General features: G+C 32.0%; 1 protein-coding gene across 2 annotated transcripts in view; it reads left to right on the top strand.

Annotated features, from left to right (window-relative positions):
• LOC129614864 (uncharacterized protein CG7065-like) overlaps positions 1-24,589 on the top strand; it is a 74,918-nt gene extending 50,329 nt beyond the window's left edge. For both annotated transcript variants that reach the window (XM_055529816.1, XM_055529814.1), the window contains 3 exons: positions 962-1,095; positions 20,060-20,961; positions 22,642-24,589. In XM_055529816.1, coding sequence (XP_055385791.1) covers positions 962-1,095; positions 20,060-20,961; positions 22,642-24,378 — 2,773 coding nt within the window. In that variant the 3' untranslated portion in view covers positions 24,379-24,589. The remainder of the gene's footprint in view (positions 1-961; positions 1,096-20,059; positions 20,962-22,641) is intronic.
• The last annotated feature ends 377 nt before the right edge of the window (positions 24,590-24,966 follow it).

Here is a 24,966-nt window from a genome sequence, read left to right as displayed (position 1 = left end):
TCGTTTCTGCGAACTTCCTCCATGCCGTCCTTGACGTATGCTGCTATACGCCGTTTAGATACACCAAAGATATATTGTTTCTTCGCTCTGATCTTCAATCTTTTTAGATTCCTTTTAGGTTGTTGGACAATAGGTCCAAGAGAATCCTCATTATCCGTCTCCATTGAAGGCTCTACCTTTTGCTCCACTGGCTTGAGAAGAAGTTTCTCCTCTGCGTCAGTCGACAGAAACTCTGGTTCCACAGACCCTTGAACACCTACTGGTTAAGTGTTTGTTTCATTTTCCATTTTGTTCCCACGAGTAGAGCAGGAAAGTAAAGTCACCCATGGCAGAACCCGTTATACCATTAAAAGGCTCTTTTAAGCTGGAGGCTTAAAGGAGGATACCTGGTATCCAGAGTTCATATATTAACGACTAAGCTCTCCGTTAGCCACGCAGTCATCGGCATATGCTGTTGATTTGAGACGACTATCGTTAGCTGACGTATAGATATAAAGCTGAAATTTACAAAATAAGGGTTGCGCCGCGAGACATGGCACGGCACGAATGCAACTTTGTTCGTTTCAATCACTTTTTTAGGATCCGCCATTACCGGGGTCCACTACAAGGAGGTGACAGTACGATTTTGGACCCCGTGAAAGCGGTTAGTTTTGTAGAAGTAGTATTCCAGTTCATGAAAAATGCTAGTTTATAAACGTAGAATTCTGGTATGCATATTTAATTTACGAGTACATATAATTTTTTTTAACTAAAGTAAAAAATATAATATTCTGACTTTAATTTTGTTGTTGCGCACTATTTTGGGAATAATCTAAGGGCCAATAACTCAACAAGCACGGCGAAAATAGTAATGAACCGCTATAATATTTTATTATGTTGGATTGTGCTTTGAGTGATCAAGATAATTTATAAATTTTTTATTACAATTAAATTCTAATTTTTCACATGTATTTAATTTCAGTTGTATGCTTGAAATTGCGGTTCATGATCTAGATAAACAGTTTAAAAATTATGAAAAAAATCCAGAAAAACATCCGTTATATCCTGAAGAATGGAAGCAATTTTGGAATCGTCGTTATAAGGAATTGCAAGCGGGTATGTATAATTTGAACTTTTAGAAGTAGGTGTAATTTTGTACCATTCGGTATGTTAATCCTTGAAGCTCCAAAAGAGGAAGATAGTATAAGATTTTGTATGGAAAATTAATATTGATTTTTGCAATTGTTTTTAGCACTTTTCCAAAAAATTTTCGAAAAAATTGCTTATTAGTTTCACTCTCTCCGTCCGTCAAAAAAGAGGAAGATAATATAAGGTTGAAGCTTCTTCATGAAAATTAATATTAAATTTTGCAATTGTTTTTAGCACTTTTCCAAAAAATTTTTGAAAAAAAGTTCTTATTAGTTTCACTCTGTCCGTTCGTCCGTCTGTCCGTGAGCCTGTTTACAAAACTTCTACACCTTTGAAGATAGAAAGCTAAAATTTTGTGCGCATATAGATCTTTACTAGACACTTATTTCCGTACAACAAAATTTTTACCTATCTCTCCCCCTCTAAAATTTATAGCCCCCCTAACCCTAAAAACGGCATTTTTTAACTATTTATCGCAATAAAGCCAAAAAACATTTTTCAAATTTTGCAAAAGCAGAAAAATAGTAGCTGGCTTCTTCTATCGCGGCATACCATTTCTGAACTTTAAAAGAACAAAATAGCGGTTGAAATTTACCGTTATCTAAAATCACTTTTTTTTTATTTTTGATGCCAGTTTTCTTCTACACCGTACGTCACAAGGCTCTGCAATTTTAGCAGCTCTTAGATAATCATAAATAGTTTATTTCGTTAGAAGAAAATTTTTTCCCATCTCCACCCCCTCAAGTTATCACCTCTCGAAATTTGTAAAATTTGAATATTTGGCACCTTAAAATGCGAAACCACAAACTTTTTCAAATTTCTATAAACGCAAAAAGCTAACGGTAAATTCATTAAAAAATGTAATTATTTTTCTTAACTCACACAATTAACCCTTAAAATCGACCATCATGTGAACCCTTCTTTAAATTTATTTTATATTAGCTTTATATCAGACTGATCCTAGAAATAGTTTCGTACATGAATGAAAATAATTTTAATAATGTGATAGGTATACATAGACTATATTAATTAAAAGCAGTATTTTCATTTGTTGAAGGGAAAAGTGCTACAATACAAACCATTGGTTTGACCCAACTTTATTATTCTTCATATGTAGATATGTTCATATGTTCGAGCGAAAAACTCTAAAATCCTAAATTCTAATTCATTCATATATACATACAGATATTTGAATAAAATTATTTTTTTATTTTTGCCTAAACCTTTTCTTTATTTGAAAAATTTAATTCTATATGGTCACCCATAGTTTTAAAAAAATAGGTATCCATTCATAATTAAGTATGTTTACACTAACAATTTTATTTCTAATTATTCGAACGAAAAAATTTTAATATGTTCATTTCTAATACACTCATACGTACATACGTTCATATGTTTGAGCGAAAAACTTTAAAATCCTAAATTCTAATACATTGATATACACATCCATATATTTGAATAACATTATTATTTCGCTTTTGCCTAAACCTTTTCTTTATTTGAAAAATTTAATTCTATATGTTCACCCACAGTTTTAAAAAAATAGGTATACATTCATAATTATTTATGTTTGTACTTAAAATTTAATTTCTAATTGTTCCAACAAAAAATTTGAAAATGTTCAATTCTAATACATTCATACGTACATATGTTCATATGTTGGAACGAAAAATTTTTTAAATGTTCAATTCTAACACATTCATATGTACATGCATATATTTGAATAAAAATATTATTTTATTTATGCCTAAACCTTTTCTTTATTTGAAAAATTTATTTCTGTATGTTACCCCCATGATTTAATATTTATGCATTTAAAATTTATTTCAATGTAGCAAACCACAGTTTTGAACATTATTCAATTCATATAGAAAGCTTAAAAAAAAATTAGTTAGGAAGCTTTAAAAGAAATATGCATACATATTTATGTACTTAAAATTTTTGCGAATTTTACCAAACTATTATAACAATATTTTTTTGGAAATTTCCCTTAAATTTTTATAATAATATTTATCTGTTATATATTCAAAAAAAATAACAAAAAATTTAAACAAAATAAAAAAAAAAAATAAAATAATCCAAAAAAAGAAAAATACGACAATATCCAGGCAAGCACCGATCCAATAACCTCTGGTTATGAGATTACCACGCTACCCACCAGGCTACGTAGTACTTTGAGTTTCCCTTTATAATTTTATATTTTATTCATATTTCGTATAACTGTTCAAAAACCTTTCTATTTTACATTATATATATATAGCTACTTTTCAGAAGCCAAAAAGTACGGGTACTTCTAGAAGGGCTAGAGACATAAGACAAAAGGCATTAGATAAAGGTTTTGCCTCTAGGGTCCCAGAAAAAGCAGTAGTTTCACCCATCCTTCCCCTTTACCCTCTGCCAAGATGCTTTGTGACCGCTTTTTACAAAATGGTACTACATCCTGTAGGGGTAACTTTTTATTTACTTTTGGTAGTATAAGTGTTCTACATAATTGTGTTTTGGAAGTGTAAGTTATATGAAGAAGTGAACACTCCCTTAAGAAAATTGTAAAGATTTAATAAAATATATATTGCTTTATAATAAGTATGTAGCTACGCATTTAGTTATGTATTCTTTTCTCGATCTGCTGCAAATTGTAAGCAAAACATAAAAGTACACTGAATTTCTTGACCATATATTTTTAAGACAAAATTTTACAAGAAAATGTTATCCTATTGCATTAAACTTTTTATAAATAGAGTATATTCAAAAATTATTGAAAATTTTACTAATTTTCAAATTAGAACGGGGACTCGCTGATATTAATTTGTAAGGGTAAAGCATTTTTAATTACATTTTAAAAAAAATAAAATTATCAATAAAAAAAAGTTCATCTGGCAAATTGCATTTGTCAGGGTTCGAACCTGGGACTTTTTGCATAGAAATCGTATGCTATACGCATTACCCTATATAGTATTAGTATTAACTAATTATACATTCACGCACTATAATATCCAAATGCATACGTGCATGCATTTTAGTAGCGAATTAGTTTATGCGTAAACAGTAATTGATCGTTTAAAGTGCTTATTGTCAAAGGTAATTTACGATTTTATGCAACAAAACTCAAAGCGAGGTTGTAAAATAAATTACTCAAAAGTTATTAGATCTCAAAGGAAATACTTATTTGTTTAATTATGTACTTTTCAACACTTTTCCAAAAATTTCAAAAAAAAAGTGCTGAAATTTAATATGTGCATAGATTTTTCCTAGAAACTTATTTCCGTAGAATAAAATTTTTACCTATCTCCCCCCCTCTACAAGTTATACCCACCCAAAACTTTAAAAATGCCATTTTTTAATTATTTATTGCAGTAAAACCATACGCATTTGTCAAATTTTGCAAACGCAGAAAGGCAGTGGCTTGTTTCCCCTATCGCGGCGTGCTATAATTAAACTTTAAAAAAACAAAATGGTAAATGATAAATTCCATGACAATAATAAATATAATTATTTTTCTTAACTCACACAATTAACCATTACAATCGAGCATTATATTAACCCTTCTTTATATTAATTTGTGCTTTATTTCAAAGACTGCATAAAACGTTCATCCTAAATATATGCAATCCTAGAAAAAGTTTCGCTTATGAATGAAAATGATTTTAACTGTGTGTTATACATACACTGGATTTAAAGGCAATATTTTCAATTGTTGAAAGGAAAAGTGCTACAATACAAACCATTGGTTTGACCCAACTTTATTAATAATATATTTTATTGTTTTGGCTTTTATGCAGTTTTGCTAAGGTAATGCAAAAATCAATATTTCTAATAATATGAATGGTAATTATGATACAAATAAAGAAATTATAACGAAAAATTTCTAAATTTATCGTTTCAATGTTCAGTTTTTTGAAGCAGTTCCTTATGTCGAATCCTTGTCGATGCAGCTGCGGCTTCAGGAGTTCTTTCCACTAAATCAGGATGTCGTTTAAGAAAAGCACTATACCACATGCTTCCCGGTTTGTTACCTTTAAAAGGATTTAGTCTTGGATTTTGATCCAAAAATCTTTTACAGCGTTTTGAGTATTTCAAATCTTCCTTTCCACTGATCCGGCTTTGAATCGTAGTCCAAGCAATACCGAACTGCTTAGCTGCTGTTTTCTTTGGCATACCACTTCTTTCAACTTTTAAAGCATTAGACAGATTTTCTTCGGAATACGTCCTTATATGTTTCCCTTTAACATTCGGTATTTTTAAAGTTTTATCAAAGAAACTTAACTCAATTTATTTAATAATCAAAGAAAAGCTGATAATTGAAAATATGTCATTTTCTGCGCCAAATATCGACACCCCTTTTTTTTTTAATTAAATTAATATTTATAAAATTTATATAGTATATTTTAAAAATTTACTCTTTTTTCTTTTTTTTTAATTATTGTTTTCATTTCTACACTTTGTTTTATTAGGATAAATAATGAAAATACCTACACGTTTCTTTAACAAAAACTTAAGAAAAACACTTTTTTTATTTTACACTCAGACACACCCGCTTTGCTTGAGATATTGCGAAATACGAATGAATAAACAATAAATAAATTTATACAATTCAGAAAGAGAAAATTAACAGCGAAAGGTTCGCATAATTTTGGTTTTTACTTTCCCATTCATTTTCTTACGAATTCCACATTATTTTGTTCTGTGCCGATTATTGGTAGGAGTGCCGACCACTGGGTAGTTTACCCTAATATTCCTTATAGCAATAATTTATTTTGTTGCGAAATGATTATTTTCGTTAGTCAATTTAAAAATTTCATAATCAATCTTTTCTTTTGCATAGCTGCGTCGAATGCTACGCTACTTATTATAACTTCAAATTTAAAACCTAATAAGTAAACTCTTCATTTTTTTAGGGAATTTACAATATTGTGAGGACGGGTAAAGTTTTTTTTCACCGTAATAATATACTGGTTTGATTTTTTTTCATCAAATGATATTTGAAATAATACTGTCCCATACCCACATTTAGAGTTATCAGTATGTAATTTCGTTTCTGCGTTTTGTTCATGAATTGCTTGTACAAACTTGTTAGATAGAATAATTTTTAAATTGTCAAAGGCTTTTTCTTCGTTTTCACCAAAAATAAAAATGAAATCTTTTTGATTTCGCCGAAAATAAAAATGGAATGGTGATAAGAGTTGTGTAGGAAAAAAGAAACAAAATATTGTACACAAACGAGTGTATCAAAAACGTCGAACTAAATTAAATTAAGCCAGGTAAAAATTTTGTTATTTTTATTTTGATAACAACAAAATTTTTTTTTCCTATTTTTATTTTTCATTTTATAAGGTATGAAAGCAATTGTTATAAATATAAAATTTCATACCTTGTTATACAGTACATATCTATTCCAATTAGATACACAATAAGATGTAGTAATACCCAAGTAACCATTTGCATCTTAAAAGACTCTGGTAGAGCTATCTTGAGAATTCTTAAAGAATATTATTCTTATAATTTCAGTCTTGTAGAACACTAAAAGACCCTAGTGAGATCGTTATAAGAACAAAAGAGCGCAATTACTAGAGTTATTAATTCTTGTAATGAGAAAGTTTTTAAAACATATAACTCTCATACCAAAACTAGTATGAGAGTTACGAAAACTCTCACAAGTTATATATAATAATGTTACTAGAAAGAGAAAGCAATACATTGTAGAATAAATATATCATTCCTTTTCCGAACTTTATAAAAAATATATCTATTCTGCTGTTAGTAATTATTTTTTTAACAAAAATGAACCAAAATTTGCATATGTTTACGTATGTGATATGTAATCAATAAATAATTGTATTCAAAAATTTAATATTATAAAATTATAAATATGGGAAATTAAAATAATTTTTTGCCATGTTTATAAATCAAAAAATTGCTGGCATTAAAATTTTATTGATAAAAGTTGATATTGTACTTCGAAAAAAAGCAACGCTAACTAAAAACAAGTAAAAACGTTTCAGTCGGTATAAACCGATTGAATTATACCCTGTACCTTTCGTTATTGTGTAGCAATTACTCGAACCTGTGAAGTCATTCTATAGAAACTTCACGGATATGTCTGACCTATAATCGGACACACAACTGCCAACTTTCATGAGTCTGACTTTATTATTTTTCCAAAAATTTAGAATAAGCTTTTAGACTTGTATGGGACCAACTCGAACCTGTAAAGCAATTCCACCAAAACTTCAGAAATATATCTGACCTATAACTCGACATACAACTGCCAAGTTTCATGAATCTGACTTTATTATTTTTCCAAATATTTAAAATAAGCTTTTGGAGTTGTTTGGCAAGTCCCCGAACCTGTCAAGCAATTCCACTAAAACTTCACAAATATATCTGATCTACAATCAGACACACAACTGCCAAGTTTCATGGATCTGACTTTATTATTTTTCCAAATATTAAGAATAAGCTTTAAGACTTGTATGGGAGCTACTCGAACCTGTCAAGCAATCACATTAAAACTTTAGAAATATGTCTGATCTATAATTGGACACACGACTGCCAAGTCTCATGAATCTGACTTTATTATTTTTCCAAATTTTTAAAATAAGCTTTTAGACTTGTATGGGAGCTACTCGAACCTGTCAGGCAATTCCACTAAAACTTCAGAAATACATCTGACCTATAACTCGACACATAACTGCCAAGTTTCATGAATCTGACTTTATTATTTTTCCAAATATTTAAAATTAGCTTCTGGAGTTGTATGGCAGGTTCCCGAACCTGTAAAGCAATTCCTCTAAAACTTCAGAAGTATATTTGACCTATAATTGGACACATGACTGCCAAGTTTCATGAATGTGACTTTATTATTTTGCCGAATATAAAAAATTTGCTGTTGGAGTTGTATGGCAGCAACCCGAACCGGTGCAGCTATCCCATTATAATTTTTAGAGCATGTGTAGAATATAATTGGACACATGTATACAAAATTTTATATTTATAGCTTTATTAGTTTTTGAAATATTTAAAATAAACTCTTTGAGTTGTATGGCAGCTACCCGAACCCGTGGTCCGAATTAGTCCAGTAACAATAGGGCTCGTCCTTGGCACAAAAGAAAAAACTTGTGAAAGTTTGGTGTCGATTGCATTATTCGTTTTTGAGTTATCGTGCGGATGGACGGACGGACGGACGGATGGACGGACGGACGGACGGATGGACGGACGGACGGACAGACGGACATGTCTAAATCGACGCAGAATGCAAGAATATATATATATGTCCATACCGCAGATGACTCCTTCAAGTAGTTACAAACTCCATACCAAAGTTAATATACCCTTCACGAAGTGCAGGGTATAATAATTAGAATTAAAAAATTGTTATACATATTTTATAACCCTATAATACCTTATTTCTTTTTTTTACTAATGTAATACCCTATAATATCTTATTTCTTTTTTAATATACTAATGTCCATAAATTCCAACTAAAGCTTTATTATATTCAAATAAAACTATAATTTTGAATTTCATTAATTTTAATTTAATAATTTCTGTACAATAAATATTTTTCGGACTTCTTTCAGAAAAAAGAATTCTCAGTCTCAATAGAGTTAAATTTTAGATAAGCAAAAATGACAATACTAAAATGGTCGTGCCTAACAACTAGAGTTATGAGAATTAAGCTCCTCCTATGAGAATAATGGATTCCCAAACGAATTTTTACAGGTATATCATTATTCTATCCGTGCGTAACACATAAAATGAAGGCACTGACAATTCTCGACTCTAAAAGGTTATTATTTTGTTGTAAATTTGTAGAATCGTCAGGCATGATTTTATCTGATTAATAACAATTAGAACCTTTTATAATATTTACATCAATTTTTTTTTAAAATTTGATGATGCTTTTAGCTCTAGATATTTTTTCTGGACTTTTTTTTCGAAAGCTACATGCATAAAAACAAAAAAAAAGAAAAAAAAATTATGAGAGTATTCGAGTGTAATATAAGAGTTTTATGAATTTTTGGTCGATTTTTTAGAGTATTACTCTTGGAAATTGTTACTTGAACAACCCAACAAAAATAAAATTATGCATACTATATGAAACAATTTGAATATAATGCGTACGAACGAGTTATTCTTTGAAATTTCATTTTGTTATTATTACGTTTAAATAATAACAAAATTAAATTTCATTTTTTAGAAACTAGAATAATAAATTACAGTTAACAAAACGTTTTACAGGTAAAGCAAAAATAGTAAATACATTAAAAAAAATTTTTTAATTTACTTTTTATTAACTCACCCCAATTCTGTTTTCACACGAATTTGAAATAACACGAGTAAACCTCAAAAAATATTTATATTTTTACGCGACATAATTAGAAGTAGGTTAGATTAGATTGCACGGCCCCCCGAAGGGTGCACCTAGGCCACTAAGGCCCGATGTGATGCCGCCGGATCCCCCCTCTCTCCCTCTCTAGAACCAGCCCGAGTTCCTCGGAAACCGGCCAAGATCAGAGCCTCCCCAATTGCGGCCACCTCTGCCTGAAAGACATTGCAGTGGTCCGGCAGGCGGAAAAAAAGCTCAGCTCTTAAATGTTCGGAGTAAACACCCCCAACCCACCTCTCCATCAAATTTGGATCCATCCGTGTAGAAATGGACGGAGCCATCTCTGACCACGTCCCGCCAGCTTTGCTTCGGCAGGACCGATGCTCCGAAATTCCTCACGAATGAAAGCACGGGAGGAACCAAATCAATTGACCCCATCCCGTGCCCCCAGTACGTAAGAATCAAAGCGTCACCTGTGGGGCCAGACGACCACTGTGATGCGATCCCAAGGCGTACTGCAGACTCCGCAGCCATCTGCTTGCCCAGTATATCTAATGGCAGCAGATGCAAGAGAATCTCAAGAGCCTGTATAGGGGGGGAGCGCAGAGCTCAACCAACTTACACCATTGTCATCCTGTGAACCCTGCTGATTAACCTCAGGTTTAAGGAAGTACGGAGCGCCGACCACCACACCAGAACTCCGTACATCAGATCTGGTCTCACCACCGCGATGTACAGCCAATAAACCATGTTTGGCCCTTTTCTCTTCCGTTTTCCCTTTCTCTTCCCGATAGCCCTTTTGCACGAGTAATGCGCAATAGTTGCTTTCTTTACTCTCTCCATGATGTTAAGCCTCCAGTTCAGCTTTGAACCCAGAACCAGCCCCAGGAATCTAGCCTCCCTGCTGAAGGATAGGCGATTCCGCCAAGTTTCGGAGGAGCCACGCCCGGTATCTCATACCTCCTATTGAAAATGACTAGCTCCGTCTTTTGAAGGTTAATAGATAGCCAACAGTCGGTCGCCCAGTTCGAAATTAGGCTAAGAGCCCTCTGTACCAGCCCACTTAGTGCATGGAGGTGCTTCTCAGACACGGCCACTGCCACATCATCTGCGTAGGCGACCACCTTATAGCCCTCCCCCTCCAGGAGTTCTAGTAACTGATTGATTATCAGGTCCCAGAGAAGAGGAGAAAGCACACCCCCTTGCAGGGTGCCCTTCCAACAGAGCGCTCAATGCATAACCCGCCAAAGCTGGCCCTAATGGATCTGCTCGACCGCATATTCCTTATCAGGGCAGTCAGGGAGCCATGAACTGAGAGATCCGACAGAGCCTGAGTGATCGATCGCGACCTGATATTGTTGAAAGCGACTTCAATATCCAGGAAGGTAGCCAGTGTGTATTCCCCGCAGTTAAGGTATCCTTCAATGTAGTATATCAGGAGACCGTTTTCGTTGACCTACCCTTTCGATACGCATGTTGTGGCGGAAACACCCACCTCGGGTTAAGGTTGCTCCTTATGTATGCGTCTATCTATTTTTCTAATATTTTTAGTAGAAACGATGTTAGACTAATTGGTCTAAAATCCTTTGGGCAGCTGTGAGAGCTCCTCCCAGTTTTAGGAATGAAGACGACCCTAGCAACATTCCACGATTTTGGAATGTGAACTAGGTCTATACAGCATTCGTAGATAATTTTCAGCCAGGGCAGGATGACCTCCGCCGCATTTTGTAGTTCCGCAGGCACTATATCGTCCGGGCCTGCCGACTTAAAAGGCTGAAAGCTGTGGATAGCCCAAAGAATTCCTCCCTCGGTGACCACTTTCGAGGAACAAGATTCGATGTCGTAGACATTTAAAGCAGACTCCCCCAAGGATTCCGGGAAATGCGCATCCAGAAGCAGCCCAAAGGACTCCGAAGTGAAGCTGGTCCAGGAGCCGTCAGCTGCCAGCAGATAACTCGGCACGACTGGGTCACCTGCCAGAACCCCCTTAGTCTAGATGCCTCCGCAACCCCGCCAATCCTTCCGCAAAACTCCCTCCAGGACGATCGTTGCGCCCTCCACAGCTGACGCTTGTATTTTCTGAGGTCATCCTTATATACGTTCCAATCAGACGATGCACTGCTGAACTTTGCTGTGTTGAATTAACTTCTGCATTTTTTCCGAAGAGCATTCACCTCCTCGGACCACCATTGCGGCTTCCTTTTGCCTCTTAACCGAGCTAGTGGACCCGCCACCATACTATCAAGGCCCCCACTTGTCCTAGAACGAGGAAGACCCCACTACCCAAGAGATCGCTTAGCGAGTCTCTGAACTTTGACCAATAAGTCCTTTTGCGGTTTCTGAAGATCAAGGGAGCATTTCGGTTGGTTAACAACTCGAATTCTATATAACGGTGGTCAGAAAAGGAATGATCTTTTGAGTTATATCTATAAGAGTTATATCTATAAGAGTTATATCTATAACCTCCTGCCGATTTTTAGTGGGCTCTAAGCCTCTATTACATAATATGAGGTTAGTGCTTAAAATAAATACTAAAAGTGACTTGAAAAAGTGTAATTTGAAATAACACGAATACAAAAAATTTTTTTTTACGTAAAATAAGCCTGGTATTCTAATTGAATCAAAAGTAAAAGCAGCTGTTCGAATAATTATGATTACTAAACAACAATAATATATACAATTGAACTGGTTCCAGTGATGACAGTGACAATAATAAAATTGTTTGATGTTTAAATTTTTTTTATTGTTGTACTGTACATATTTTTTTCTAAAATCTAAATTTTAATTTATTTTATTATCAGTTATTTAATTTAATGAATTAAAACGAAAATAAATTCTTAAAATATCTACAATAATAATTTTTTTATATAATTTAGTGTATTTTTAGCTTGTTTTTTGAAGTCTAGAACCAATCTATTATTTTTGTAAAATACTTAGCCAGTATCTTTTTTTACACGATTTTTTTTACACGAATTTCTCGGGAACCATTCTGTCATGTAAAGAGAGAATTAGGTGTACATAACATATTTACATAAAAAAATAAAATTTTGAATCCATTTTTTTAAAACAAGTAATATTTGATGAGAAAACCTATAAAGTTTATCACATAAATGTACCTATGTATTCATCTAAACCGCACAAATTTTTTAATTTTTTTTTAACAGAGAAATCTTAACATTAATAAGTAATTGATTAAATTATATAGGCGAATATAATTTAATCAATTACTTATTAATGAAAAAAAAAATAATTTTAAAGCTCTTTTAAATTAAAAATACTTTGTTAGCGTCCAATTCCAGGAAATACTCGTTTTCGAGCTGCAGCCTGTTGAAAGAAAAGGTATCACTTTCTTCCTGCATATAAATAAATGCTTATGACTTCTGCAACCATGCAACATAGAGTAACTATTGAATTCTTATTTTACAGATGATTTTCAGTCTCCTCAGGTTTAACATTTGTCACATTTAAGCCAGGTTTAGTTCTGTCCGCGTAGTGTAAAATGAACTTTTTTTATTTTTATCCCATTCTAATGCGGTTTCCTACATATTTAAAACATCATTCGTGGGTCCAGTTATATTTGAATTGTAAAAAATAATAGTAATTAAATCCAGTTATTTAAAGATAACTGGACGAGTTGTCCGTAGACCCACTAGTCCCACATGTCCCACTAGACACTGCGTTTAAATTAAGTATTTCGTCAATATTGTCTATGAAGTTTGGGATTTTTGATGGCAACCGGGACGCGTAAGGAGATAAATATGTCAGTAACTGTTATTTCAAAGCTTTTTTCAACCATTTTATTATTTTAATGTTATTTTTATTTAATATTATATTTTTATTTTAATATTATTTTAATCTCGGACTATGAAGGGCGTCACTGTGTTTATCAGTCCTAACAACTTGTGTGAAATTGCAATTTATATTATTTAAATCACTTGGATTATTTTTTAATATAACTTTTAATTTATGTATTTAAATTTTGGATAAAAGTTAACTTTTTTTAAAAAAATTTTTTTAAATAATTTTACTAAAATTCTTTTAAAACTATTTTAAAAAATTTTTTTTGTTTTAATTAATTTCAATTTGAATTGTCGTTTATCATAATACTGAATAATGATATACAAATATGAAGTGAGTAAGCACTAATAGAAATATGATTACTTAAACACTGTTGTTATTCTGAGCGGCAATTATCAGTAAAAACTCGAGTTACCATACTTGATACTATACTGCTGCTCTGGTCAATTTCTGCCATCACCAATAGTACAATTTTATTTAGAATCTTCTACTGATTTTAAAATTGTATTTAGAATCTTCTTTCACAATAAACCGTTATTTCTTTTCTTTTTTAAACTTTAATTTTATTTTGAGTTTTTGATTTATCAATATGTTCTTTTTTGATATTAATGTGATAGTACTATTTACTACTAGTAAAAAAGTAAACTTTAGTACTATTTTTTCAAATTCACCATTGTTTCTAAATATTATGAACAAAAGACAAGATTTAGTTAATATAAATTATAAATCTTCATTTTATTTAATAACCCAAAAAATTAATTATTCACTAAATTTGAATCAAAATTAAATTTTAAAGAAAAAATAAATTATTTTACCGCTTAGCGACACAGCCTTCCCGTACGAAATTTATATATGGACTAAAATGAATAGTCTTCTTTCTGAACAAAAAACTTTGTTCAGAAAGACACATACAAAAAAATATTAAGATGTCTTGTACATTATAGGAGTCTATGTATAAACCGACCAAATTATACCCTGCATCTGGACAATCTGAGACTAAAAATCTTGAAATATCTCGAATTAACTTTCAATGTTGTATACCAATTACTCGAACTTATCAAATCACTGTATAGAACCTTACGAATATGTGTGACCTATAATATTGGATACAACTACCAAGTTTCATAAATCTAACTTTATTATTTTTCCAAATATTTAAAATTAACTTTTAGAGTTGTATGGCAGACACTCGAACCTATCAAGCCATTCCATTAAAACTTCAGGGATATAAGTGAACTATAATTAGACACATGACTGCCAAGTTTCATGAGTCTGACTTTATTATTTTTCCGAATATTTAAAATTAGCTTTTGGAGTTGTATGTCAGCTACCAGAACCTATCAACCCATTCCACAAAAAAGCCAAGAATATATGTGACATAAATTTGGATTGAAATTTGCAGAACATATGCAAAATATAATTAGACACAACTTTGCAAAATTTGATATTAATATCTTTATTAGTTTTTGAAATATTTAAAAAAACCTGTTTGAGTTGTATGGCAGCTACCCTAGGAAACTACTTGTGAAAGTTTGGCGTCGATCGTGCACACAATTTTGTTTCAATCCATCCTTCTATTGGAGCGCATTCGTGAATACTGAAACTTCTAGACGGTTATTTCTAAATGGGTTAGAGACATGGGACAAAAGACATTAGATAGGGTCTTTGGAATTAATGCTTTTGCCCAGAAAAAGCATTAATTCCACCTACCCTTCCCTTCACTCCCTCCCAAGATGCCTTATGTGTCCGCTTTTCACAAAATGGTACTACATCCCATAGGGGTAATTTGTATTTACTTTTGGCAGTATAAGTTTTCTATATAAATTGTGTTTTGGAAGTGTGAGTTATAACATGAAGTAAACACTCAAGAAAATTATTAAAGTTAATAAAATCTACATAGTTTTATAACAAGTTTGTATGTACGTACGCATTTGACAAATTTCTTGACAATATATTTTTAGGACAAAATTTAATAAGAAAATGTTATTTTATTGCATTAAGTTTTTGAAGGGGCGGAAACTTACTAATATTATTTTGTAAGTGTAAAGCTTTATTAATTTCATTTTAAATAAGAACAAAACAAAATAAAATAATCCATAAAAAAAAAGTTCATCTGATAAATCGCATTTTACAGGGTTCGAACCTGAGACTTTTTGCATAAAAATCGTATGCTCTACGCATTACACTATATACATTAGTATAAGTGCTAACTGATTATACACTTACGCGTTTTATTCACATGTATTATAAGATCCAAATACATATTACGTGCATGGATTTTAGTAGCGAATTATTTTATGCGTAAACAGTAATTGATCGCTTAGGCTGAGTTTAAATAACATGTTATGTTATAAATTGCTGTATTAATATTGTGTTAAAGTATAGTGTATCAGCATACGTAGCTTGCGTTTGCGGGCGGATACTACTTACACACGAACTACTTACAGCTCTTAACGTCCTGGACACGTCCGCGTATGAAGTCTCTATGAATCCTGTGATACATGAAACCGGTAAGTCGTTTGTCAAGCTTCTTTCACTATATGGAGGTGCAGTGGTCGCAACCCAATTATCAACATCTGCACAGCGGTCTGAGCCCTCCGCATTGTCCCGGTTACCCTCAGGCAGGCCAACCTCTAAAGCTTCTGCAATTTGGCCTGCAAACTCGTCTGTTGAACCATGTGGCATCACACGATCGACGCCTAAGGAGTATCTAAGGAGCTAGCAGGAGTTATGTATAGTCATAGAGTTATTCTAAGACTGATCTCCAAGTCTAACCAACGAAGCTCCTACACGTCTATAAGGCCGTTGTAGTTCTTCCGATGACCTGATTTCATCGATATTGCGATGACGATTTCCCCTTCTACCTGCATCAGTCCCCTTCTCATCGTCATCGCTATTTTGTGTATTTGGGATTTGTTAATTCTGATTTCAAATTTTTTTAAAACTATTTCTTTTTTCACAACTTAGAAAAAATGAATTTGTTTCTTCACATCGCTTATTTAAAATTTCATTTCATTGTTGCATAATTCAGCTCACACGAAAAGTAATTATTCAAACGAAATTGTTAAAAAGAAATAAAATTTTTTGTCAACCTCGTTTCAGCCTTTACGAGTTATCACTTTGTTACCACACAATTTTAAATTTTATATTCTGAATTTTTCTTGTGCAGCGAAACCTCGTAAGTCACATAAATTAAAACTGCGGAACGGATTTTTTATATTTAAAATTCTATATTGCGAATATTATATTCTATATTGAATATTATATTGTAAAAACACTATAAATGCAAGGAAAAAAATCCATATATAATAAGACTTTCCTATGAATTTACAAAAAACTATGACAAAAATAAAATATTTAAATCTATTAAACCAGTTGACTCAACGGTCAATAACGTAAAGGTTATACAATATAGTCCAACTGGCATTAAAGTTAAAACGGCTTTTACTGGAAGTTGGATCGAGTTACCACTAAGACGTTCGAACATTAAAATGATGAAGTCAGCAAATTTAAAAAATTTCACCAGCGTACATAATGAGCCGTTGAAAATATTACACCGTAAATGGCTTCACTTACAAGAAATAAAAGTAGTAGTTCCAAAGGACTATAACTCCTTTTACGATAACCTTCCTTACAAATAATTAAAAAAAATCTTTCATAAATAAACAAAGAGTATCTTTTTTAATAATACATAATGAATTAGCTGTTTGTCTTTCATAATACACAATGAATTAGAAGTTTTTGTTTTATTATGCGTTAATAAGAAATATATTTATAATTTTTGATAATTTTGTTTTAAAATATTACAAATAATCATACATTTTCTAGTACGAAATCAACAGTTTATACTTTGTACTGTGGAACCACGTATCAACAATTCATATAAAAGAACATTAAATAGTGATACCTCGTAAGAACATTTTCTTCCCCTAATAATAATTTTTGGAAGTTTTATGTATTAATATTTTATTCCTTGAAATTAAAAAAAAAAAATTGTTTTTCACATCCCAGACCTATCATTTGAAACAAAAGAGCTATTCGCTTTTTTCATCGCCCTGTAAGATTTAGTTTTTGCGGGCTACGAGGTATCACTGTTGCAACAGCGATTTAGAAAATGGCAATTTTATTCTTTTAGCAAATTGAAATTATAAAGAAATTAAAGTAAAAGTTTTTCAAAACTTAAAATCAATTTTTTGTTGTGAGTGCCTTAATAGTAAAGTGTAAAATTAATAATTAAAATTTTATATTCAGTGTCCTAGCTATAAGAAATTGTTATTAACAGTTAAAAACTAAATTTAAAACGGAAAATATTACATTATTATTTTTACAAGTAATCGAATAGAAGATGAAGCAGTATTATGTCGGTATTTCATCAATCAATTATCCCAAAAATTTTCGCTCACTATCAAGGATAATTATTTTTAACTAGAACCCGGAGACGAGGGGGACGAGGAAACCATCACGCACTTTTATTAATATTTTGTTATTTATTAACTATAAGTCAATGCATTTTTTACCGACCGTATTGTGTATACAATAGGTAGGTTATGTGATGGCAACAAATTTTGCATATCGAGTTTTCGGTGGGAATGCACTTCTCCATAGTAGGGAAGTAAGTAGACTATTTTTAGCAACCTGTCGGTCTGTCGGTCTGTCCGTCTGTCGGTCTGTCGGTATGTCCGTCTGTCGGTCTGTCGGTCTGTGTGTGCACGCGTGTATCTCAAGTTCGGCTGAACCGATTTTGATGAAATTTTATATGTAAGTTTGTTTCCACCATGGCACGAATCGATCAACTTTTGGTATATATCAGGCCTCGGGAACTGCACTTTTTAGCGGGCCTGTTTTACATTTTTGAACATTTTGAAGAAAATGTTCAACCGATTTACTTGAAATTTTATATATAAGCTCAGCTCGACCGTCCGCGAAAATTTCTATGTTTTGGAAGAAATCAGACGTTTACTACGGGCCAAATATACATTTTTGTGTATATAAAGAGAAATAATCAACCGATTTCATTGAAATTTAATATATGAATTCCTCATATTAAAACAATGAACATGTAAATTTTTTGGAAAGATCAGGCAACGGCAACTAGACGTTTACTATGGGCCAAACATACACTTTTGTGTATATAAAGAGAAACAATCAACCGATTTCATTGAAATTTAATATATGAATTCCTCATATTAAAACAATGAACATATAAAGTTTTTGGAAAGATCAGGGCTTGAAAACTGATTTGCGGGCCGATTTTACATTTTTCACCATTTTGAAGAAAATATTCAATCGATTTACTTGAAATTTCATATATGAGCTTTGCTCGACCGTCCGTGAAAATTCCTAGCCTTTGGAGCAAATCAGGCATCGGCAACTGGACGTTTACTACGGGCCAAATATACATTTTTGTGTATATAAAGAGAAATAATCAACCGATTTCATTGAAATTTAATATATGAATTCCTCATACTAAAGCAATGAACATATAAATTTTTTGGAAAGATCAGGGTTCGCAAACTGATGTGCGGGCCGATTTTACATTTTTCACCATATCTACGGAACGAATTGATGGAATTTCTTGAAATTTGATATTTGAGTTCTGGTTGTTACCGAAACTTACTGGCGAGCATTTCAGGGAATTCGGGTAGCACAAAGCGAAATTTTACTAAGAGCCAAATTTACATTTTTCTAGGTATATTAACTATAAGCTTACTAAAGTCCTAAAAATTGAAAAGAAGTATTTAACAGACATTTTTATAATATTCTGTAACACTTTCATTTAACTAGACAATACACAATGCGGTCGGTTATGTGCTGACCACATCAGATTTTTTAATTTACTACAAGAATCGCTATATCGGAGGTCTCTCTGAAATTTTTTTCCCTAGTTTAATGGATTTTTAAGGAGGGGGGGGGGGGCGGATATACTGAAATGAATTTAGTGCTGAACGATCACAACGATTTTTCTTTTTATATCAAATTTTTGAAGTTACATCCAACTTTATCTATTTCTGGCAAATCCTTTGCATTAATAAGTTCCGAGAAGGCGTAAAAATATTAAAATAATGTGACCAAGTGGCATATTATAGAAAAGGTTTTGGCAAGTTCTACAGAGTTTTCTTGTTTTGAAACTTTAATGAAAATCATTTTTTACGCAAAAAGTCTTTAGTCCAGAAATTGGCGTAAGAAAAAAAATATTAAATATGTCTAATCAGGCGAGATATTGAAGAAAACTACCTAAAAAGCTCTGCTATACTATTTATTGAGAATAATTTCAAGAATCGATTTTTAAGGACCGCAAGATTCTGAAAAAGATTCCGAAGATGACCAGAAACAAAAGATGTCAAACAGTAAAGCGGAATATTGTAATTTTATTGCTTAATTTTGAACTAATGTTGTAATACATTATAAATTTTAAGCTTTAGCGTGTATATCGGGATTAACGAAAAATCTTCTCGGCCTTTTAAGACGAAATTACGGTTTTCTTTATCAACCTTTTGGTCACAGAATTACAGGAGAAGCCTCCATATGAAATGCATATGAATATACTACGAAGTGGCATAATTTTAGTCAGTGTAAAATAAAGTAGGTAAAACTACAATGGAATAAACTAAATAAAATAAATAATAAAAAATAATAGTTAATATCAATTACAAATGGGATTTCAATAAAAAAATGTTATCTCTTAAAAATCCTATAAAAACTCGGGAGTTCCCTTGAAACTTGGTCCGAGCTTACGAAAGTTCCATTTTAAAAATTTTATTCACGTTAAATGCGTTTATTAACATTATATTATTATATTTTTTTCAGAAAAAAAGGATGCTAATAAATATGACTTTAAACCCGAATGGGTTACTTTTTGGACAAAACGAATGAAAGACATTTATCAGGAAGAAATAGATAAAAAAAAAAATGAATTGAGACGACGCCTTAACTTGCCGGAAGATGGTGAAGAACAAACTGACGAGCTGAAAGAAAAATATAAAATTAGAACTATACCTCGAAAACCATTAAATGAGAGTAAATCGTCAAATTTATCTAACGAGTCTTCAACCGTTATTGACATTAGCGATGACGAACTGGATTTATCTTCCAAACGCGTTAGCAAATCAACTTCAAGTCATATAAGTCGAGCACGACGTCGTAAATCGCGCACTAGGTCCATTAGTCCATCTCTAAGTTCACTTAGTGATGATTTTAGTGATAAACAAAGTAGCGGCAAAAGTAAAGTTTCAAAACATCGAAATGGACGTAGTCGCAGCAGGAGCCACAGCCACACTCATACTGTGGCACGTCATCGAGATCATAGCCATGAACGAACTCATCGTTCTAGATCACCTTTGCATATTAGGGCAACGGGATATTCGCATTTATCATCAGCTGCACAAAATGAATATTATATATTAAGACCACATATAACGCAGCCCGGCGGTATAACTAGATTGACGAGTCATGTGGGCTATGTACCCAGATATTATGCACCACCTCATCAAACATATCGTGCAATTAATCCATATAAGTACGTAAAATATGAGGATGATTTAGTTGGAAAATCTTCCCCAAAAGAAAAGGAAAAGTCAGTCGAGGCGGAAGATAACGGACCATTGACAGTTGTTGCTGTTTTAAGGCTACTTACAGCCCTTGAGGATCATTTGGGTAGTTTGGGACCAAAAGTGATTGATTTGTTATCAAAAGCACTAGCTTTAGAAAAGGTATATATTATATTTTAATCAACGTTCAATGAATTATTTACTACCTCGTGGTTGCAAAATTAATACACGGTGTAATATGGTAGTGTTTTAATCCGATTTTAATTCAATTTTAGTTTTAATCATCTTTGTATCTCTATTGTCCTTTTCCTTTCACGACCTAAGCAATACGAACCAGTAGATAACTCTGTCTTTCAGAATTTTGGGTTATTAAATTCTTCTTTAACTTTTCTGACACGATTTTAGCCAATAATTTTCTACTAATCTGAGAATTCAAAATAAATTTATCAAAAAATCTTCATTCTTTATATCATTTATTTTCCCTTTTCCAAAGCTTAAAAAGCTGAAGCTGTTATACTTTTAAACTTTGTAAAATTAAATAGTCTTCACACTTTCACAAAGTGAATGAAATTATTTATTTATTTATTATTAAATAGCGAAAACCAAAACTTTTCAGGATTGGTGACCGACGTGATAATTTTGAGCAAACTGTATATACTATCATGCATGTACTGTAATAGTAGACTTATCGCATTTTCTATACGGCAGTTATATTAGAAATTTATGTAAATTTACTCTATCACCGTTGTAAAAACTAATTTTAAGTGGATATAATTTGGATATGGTCTATTTACAAAATCTCATTGTTCAACATTCGTGCTTCCTAAGGTATTTAGTAACTCGATATTGATTTTTTTTTACCAGAAACATTAGCTGTTTATCGTTTTTTTTATAAATTTTTGTGGCTCTGCTAACCACCAAAATTCCGCTGACTTAACCGAAAAAAATTTCGGTCCTTATTGAAACGTCAAAACATAATTTCAATACAACTTCCTTCGGGAAATTTATTTTACATCTGTAGTCCTGGCAGACTTCTAATAGTAATTTCCAGATTTAGGTTACAAGTTTGACTGTAATTACAAGTAATGATGACTGCAATTGTCTGATAATATCAACCTGTTTCAGGCATCTTAAGCGGCAAAGGATCAAAGTTCTGTTTTATAAGGTTCTTTTACGCGAATGAATATAGATTTTTTCTTCAATTTCGAAAATTGTACTTCTTACCTTTGGATGATTTGTTTTTCACGTCCTCCAATAATTTCTTTTAACGTTTTTATGGACGACACTAGGATTTTCTTTTACCCAGTAGTCTTTCATTTGCTTCCTTGTAATGCAAAAAAACTAAACTTATAATAAAAATATTATAAAAAAAATCTGATGCGGTCAGCACATAACTGACCGCAATGTGTATTGTCTAGTTAAGTGCAAGTGTTACAGAGTATTATAAAAATGTCTTTTAAATACTTCTTTCCAATTTTTAGGACATTAGTAAGCTTATAGTTAGCATACCTAGAAAAATGTAAATTTAGCTCTTAGTAGAGTTTAGTTTTGTGCTACCCGAATTCCCAGAAATGCTCGCCAGTTAACCAGAACTCAAATATTAAATTTCAAGAAATTCCATCAATTCTTTCCGTAGATATGGTGAAAAATGTAAAATCGGCCCGCAGATCAGTTTTCGAGCCCTGATTTTTCCAAAAAATTTATATGTTCATTGTTTCAATACGAAGAAATTAAATATTAAATTTCAATGAAATCGGTCGATTATTTCTCTTTATATATGCAAAAATTTATATTTGGCCCGTAGTAAACGATGCTCATATAATGATTTCGATTTAATTGTAGATTAAAGCAAATTCAGCAGATGACATGTTAATGAGCGATGACCATTGCGTATTTTTTGAAACAGTGAAAGAAAAACTTAAAGGCCAGTTGATAGCTGAAGTTTTTGACTCAAACAAAGTTAAAACTGTTAAAAGAGCAATCAAAAATATAGCGGGAATAATCCATCAAGCCAATGAGAAAAATATTGAAAAACAAAAACAGGGCGAACAGGAAGCGAAAGAAAATGGAAAAGATGATGCAAAAAATAGCAAGTCTCCGCTTAATAAAAATTTACTTTGTGATTTACCGATAAATCGCCAAATAATTTCCTCAAAGCTGGCAGCTGCCTTAGTACTCCAGAAACGCACCGATATAACCACCGATGAAATGAATAAATTAATCTACGTTTTGATACTAATGGTTAAATTATCAAAAGAACGCGATATGGCCATTACTGTTAGAGATTTGTTAATTGAGCTAGGAATTATTGATCCGCCACAAACAATTGAAGGAGAAGAAGAATATATAAGAGAAAGTCACGACGAATATAACGCTGAAGTAGTATATGAAGAAAGAAAGGAGTCAGAAGAAGTAAATGAACCAGCTGATGAAGAAGAAGATACAAACACCCAGAGTGGAGTGGCCGACTTAGAGAGCTTGACAGATTCTGATCTGCAAACTCTGCTACAAAATTTTAAACATTTGTCTAGTGAAGAGCAGCATCATTTAATTACACATTTAAAAAAATTGGAAATGACAAACCCAGTTAGAGTAGAAAAATTAAGGAAATCCGTAAATATATCTAGTCTAACAGAAGTTCAAAATTCAAGTGATATCCGAAACTTTGACAACGGGAAAAAAAAGCTAGAAACAAATAAAAATGACAGTTTGTCAAAGAAACGTTACAATATGTTTTCAGATGATGAAGATGATGATCGTAAATTACAGAAAATGATTGATTCAGAGGATGACGAAGACGATTATAACTTTGACGATGTTGTTAAAGCTGCTTCAAAAAATGTAGCACGTAAAAATACTGATGAGTCAACGCAGCATTCCTTAAAATTGGCCAATGAAGTGTTTCCATCCCAGTCTTCAATATTAGCACATTCTTTTCGTGGAGATTCTGTTCCACGTTCATTGCGGGATAATGAAAATCAAATTGAAGATTCATCAAATATGTCAAAAACAAGTAGCATTGCCTCAAACTCTACTACTAATCTAGGTATTTCACTAGTTGATACTCAAAATTTGATTGCAAACTTGATGGGCTCTTTGCAAAAAAGTAAAAATTTATCCCTGCAAAATCAACAACAATCGCAGCCAATTCCTACAACTTCTCAACAACAGCAAAACCAACAAAAGTTGCAAAATCGGCAAATTAATAATAGTAAAGAAGACTTACCGAGAAATATCAACGCAATGTCTTACTATCAGCAGCAATCGTCTATTATGCAACAGCAATTCGATTCCAATAATATGTTTATACACCAACAAGCAATAGATATGCTTAATTTGAACAACGCAAGTAACGAATCTAACAATAATGCACATAGTATGAATAGTCTAAGCAATATTAATATGTTTTATGGCAACAATAACATGCAAGATTATTGCATACAAAATTATAGTAATCAATCACAATCATTGGAAAATTTTAATTCTTACAATTCAGCTGCAACTTACAATCAACATGTACAGCAACATAACGTAGGTTATCCTGACTTTGCAAATCCGCGACATCACCAATATCGCTAATATGTTTTGTTTTTAAAAAAAAAAAGGAAGGTATTTAATTTGTTTTTGCTACAAATGGAAGTTCTGGAAAAAATGGTTTTAAATTGAAATAGCATACATATGAAATATATATAAATACATAGCTATTAAAAATCAAACTATTTACCATTAGATGTAAAAAAAAAACTTTCAAAATTCTTTTTAATTTAAATAATAAATAAAATATCTCAAATTAAAAAAAAAGTTGTATTGTGTTAATTCTTTTAATAGTTTCACTTATGCCAGCTAAGAACAGTAAATGTAACGTTTATTATCTGTACAAATATACAAATATTTGGCACTAGCAAATTTTACTAAACGATTCGAATCTATTTCAAAGTATCCGTGACTTAAATAATGGGCTTAAACTTTACAAAGTATCACGTTCCAAAAAGTTTAGTACGTTATAAATACGATTAATGTCTTTATATCTAACAAGTCCCAATGCTCAGAGAGAAACTTGAAAGCACGACCTTATTTTATATGGGTTTTTTTAAATCGAAGTAGCTATTTTTTGAGAAGAAATATTAAAATAAATTCACACTTATTATAAAACAGGTAAAATTTCGA

This window comes from Condylostylus longicornis, unplaced genomic scaffold, assembly GCF_029603195.1.
Source record: "Condylostylus longicornis isolate FDR11 unplaced genomic scaffold, ASM2960319v2 ptg000125l, whole genome shotgun sequence".
NCBI lineage: Eukaryota > Metazoa > Arthropoda > Insecta > Diptera > Dolichopodidae > Condylostylus > Condylostylus longicornis.
Note: the sequence above shows the minus strand (reverse complement) of the source record. Positions and strands in the feature narration are given on the sequence as shown.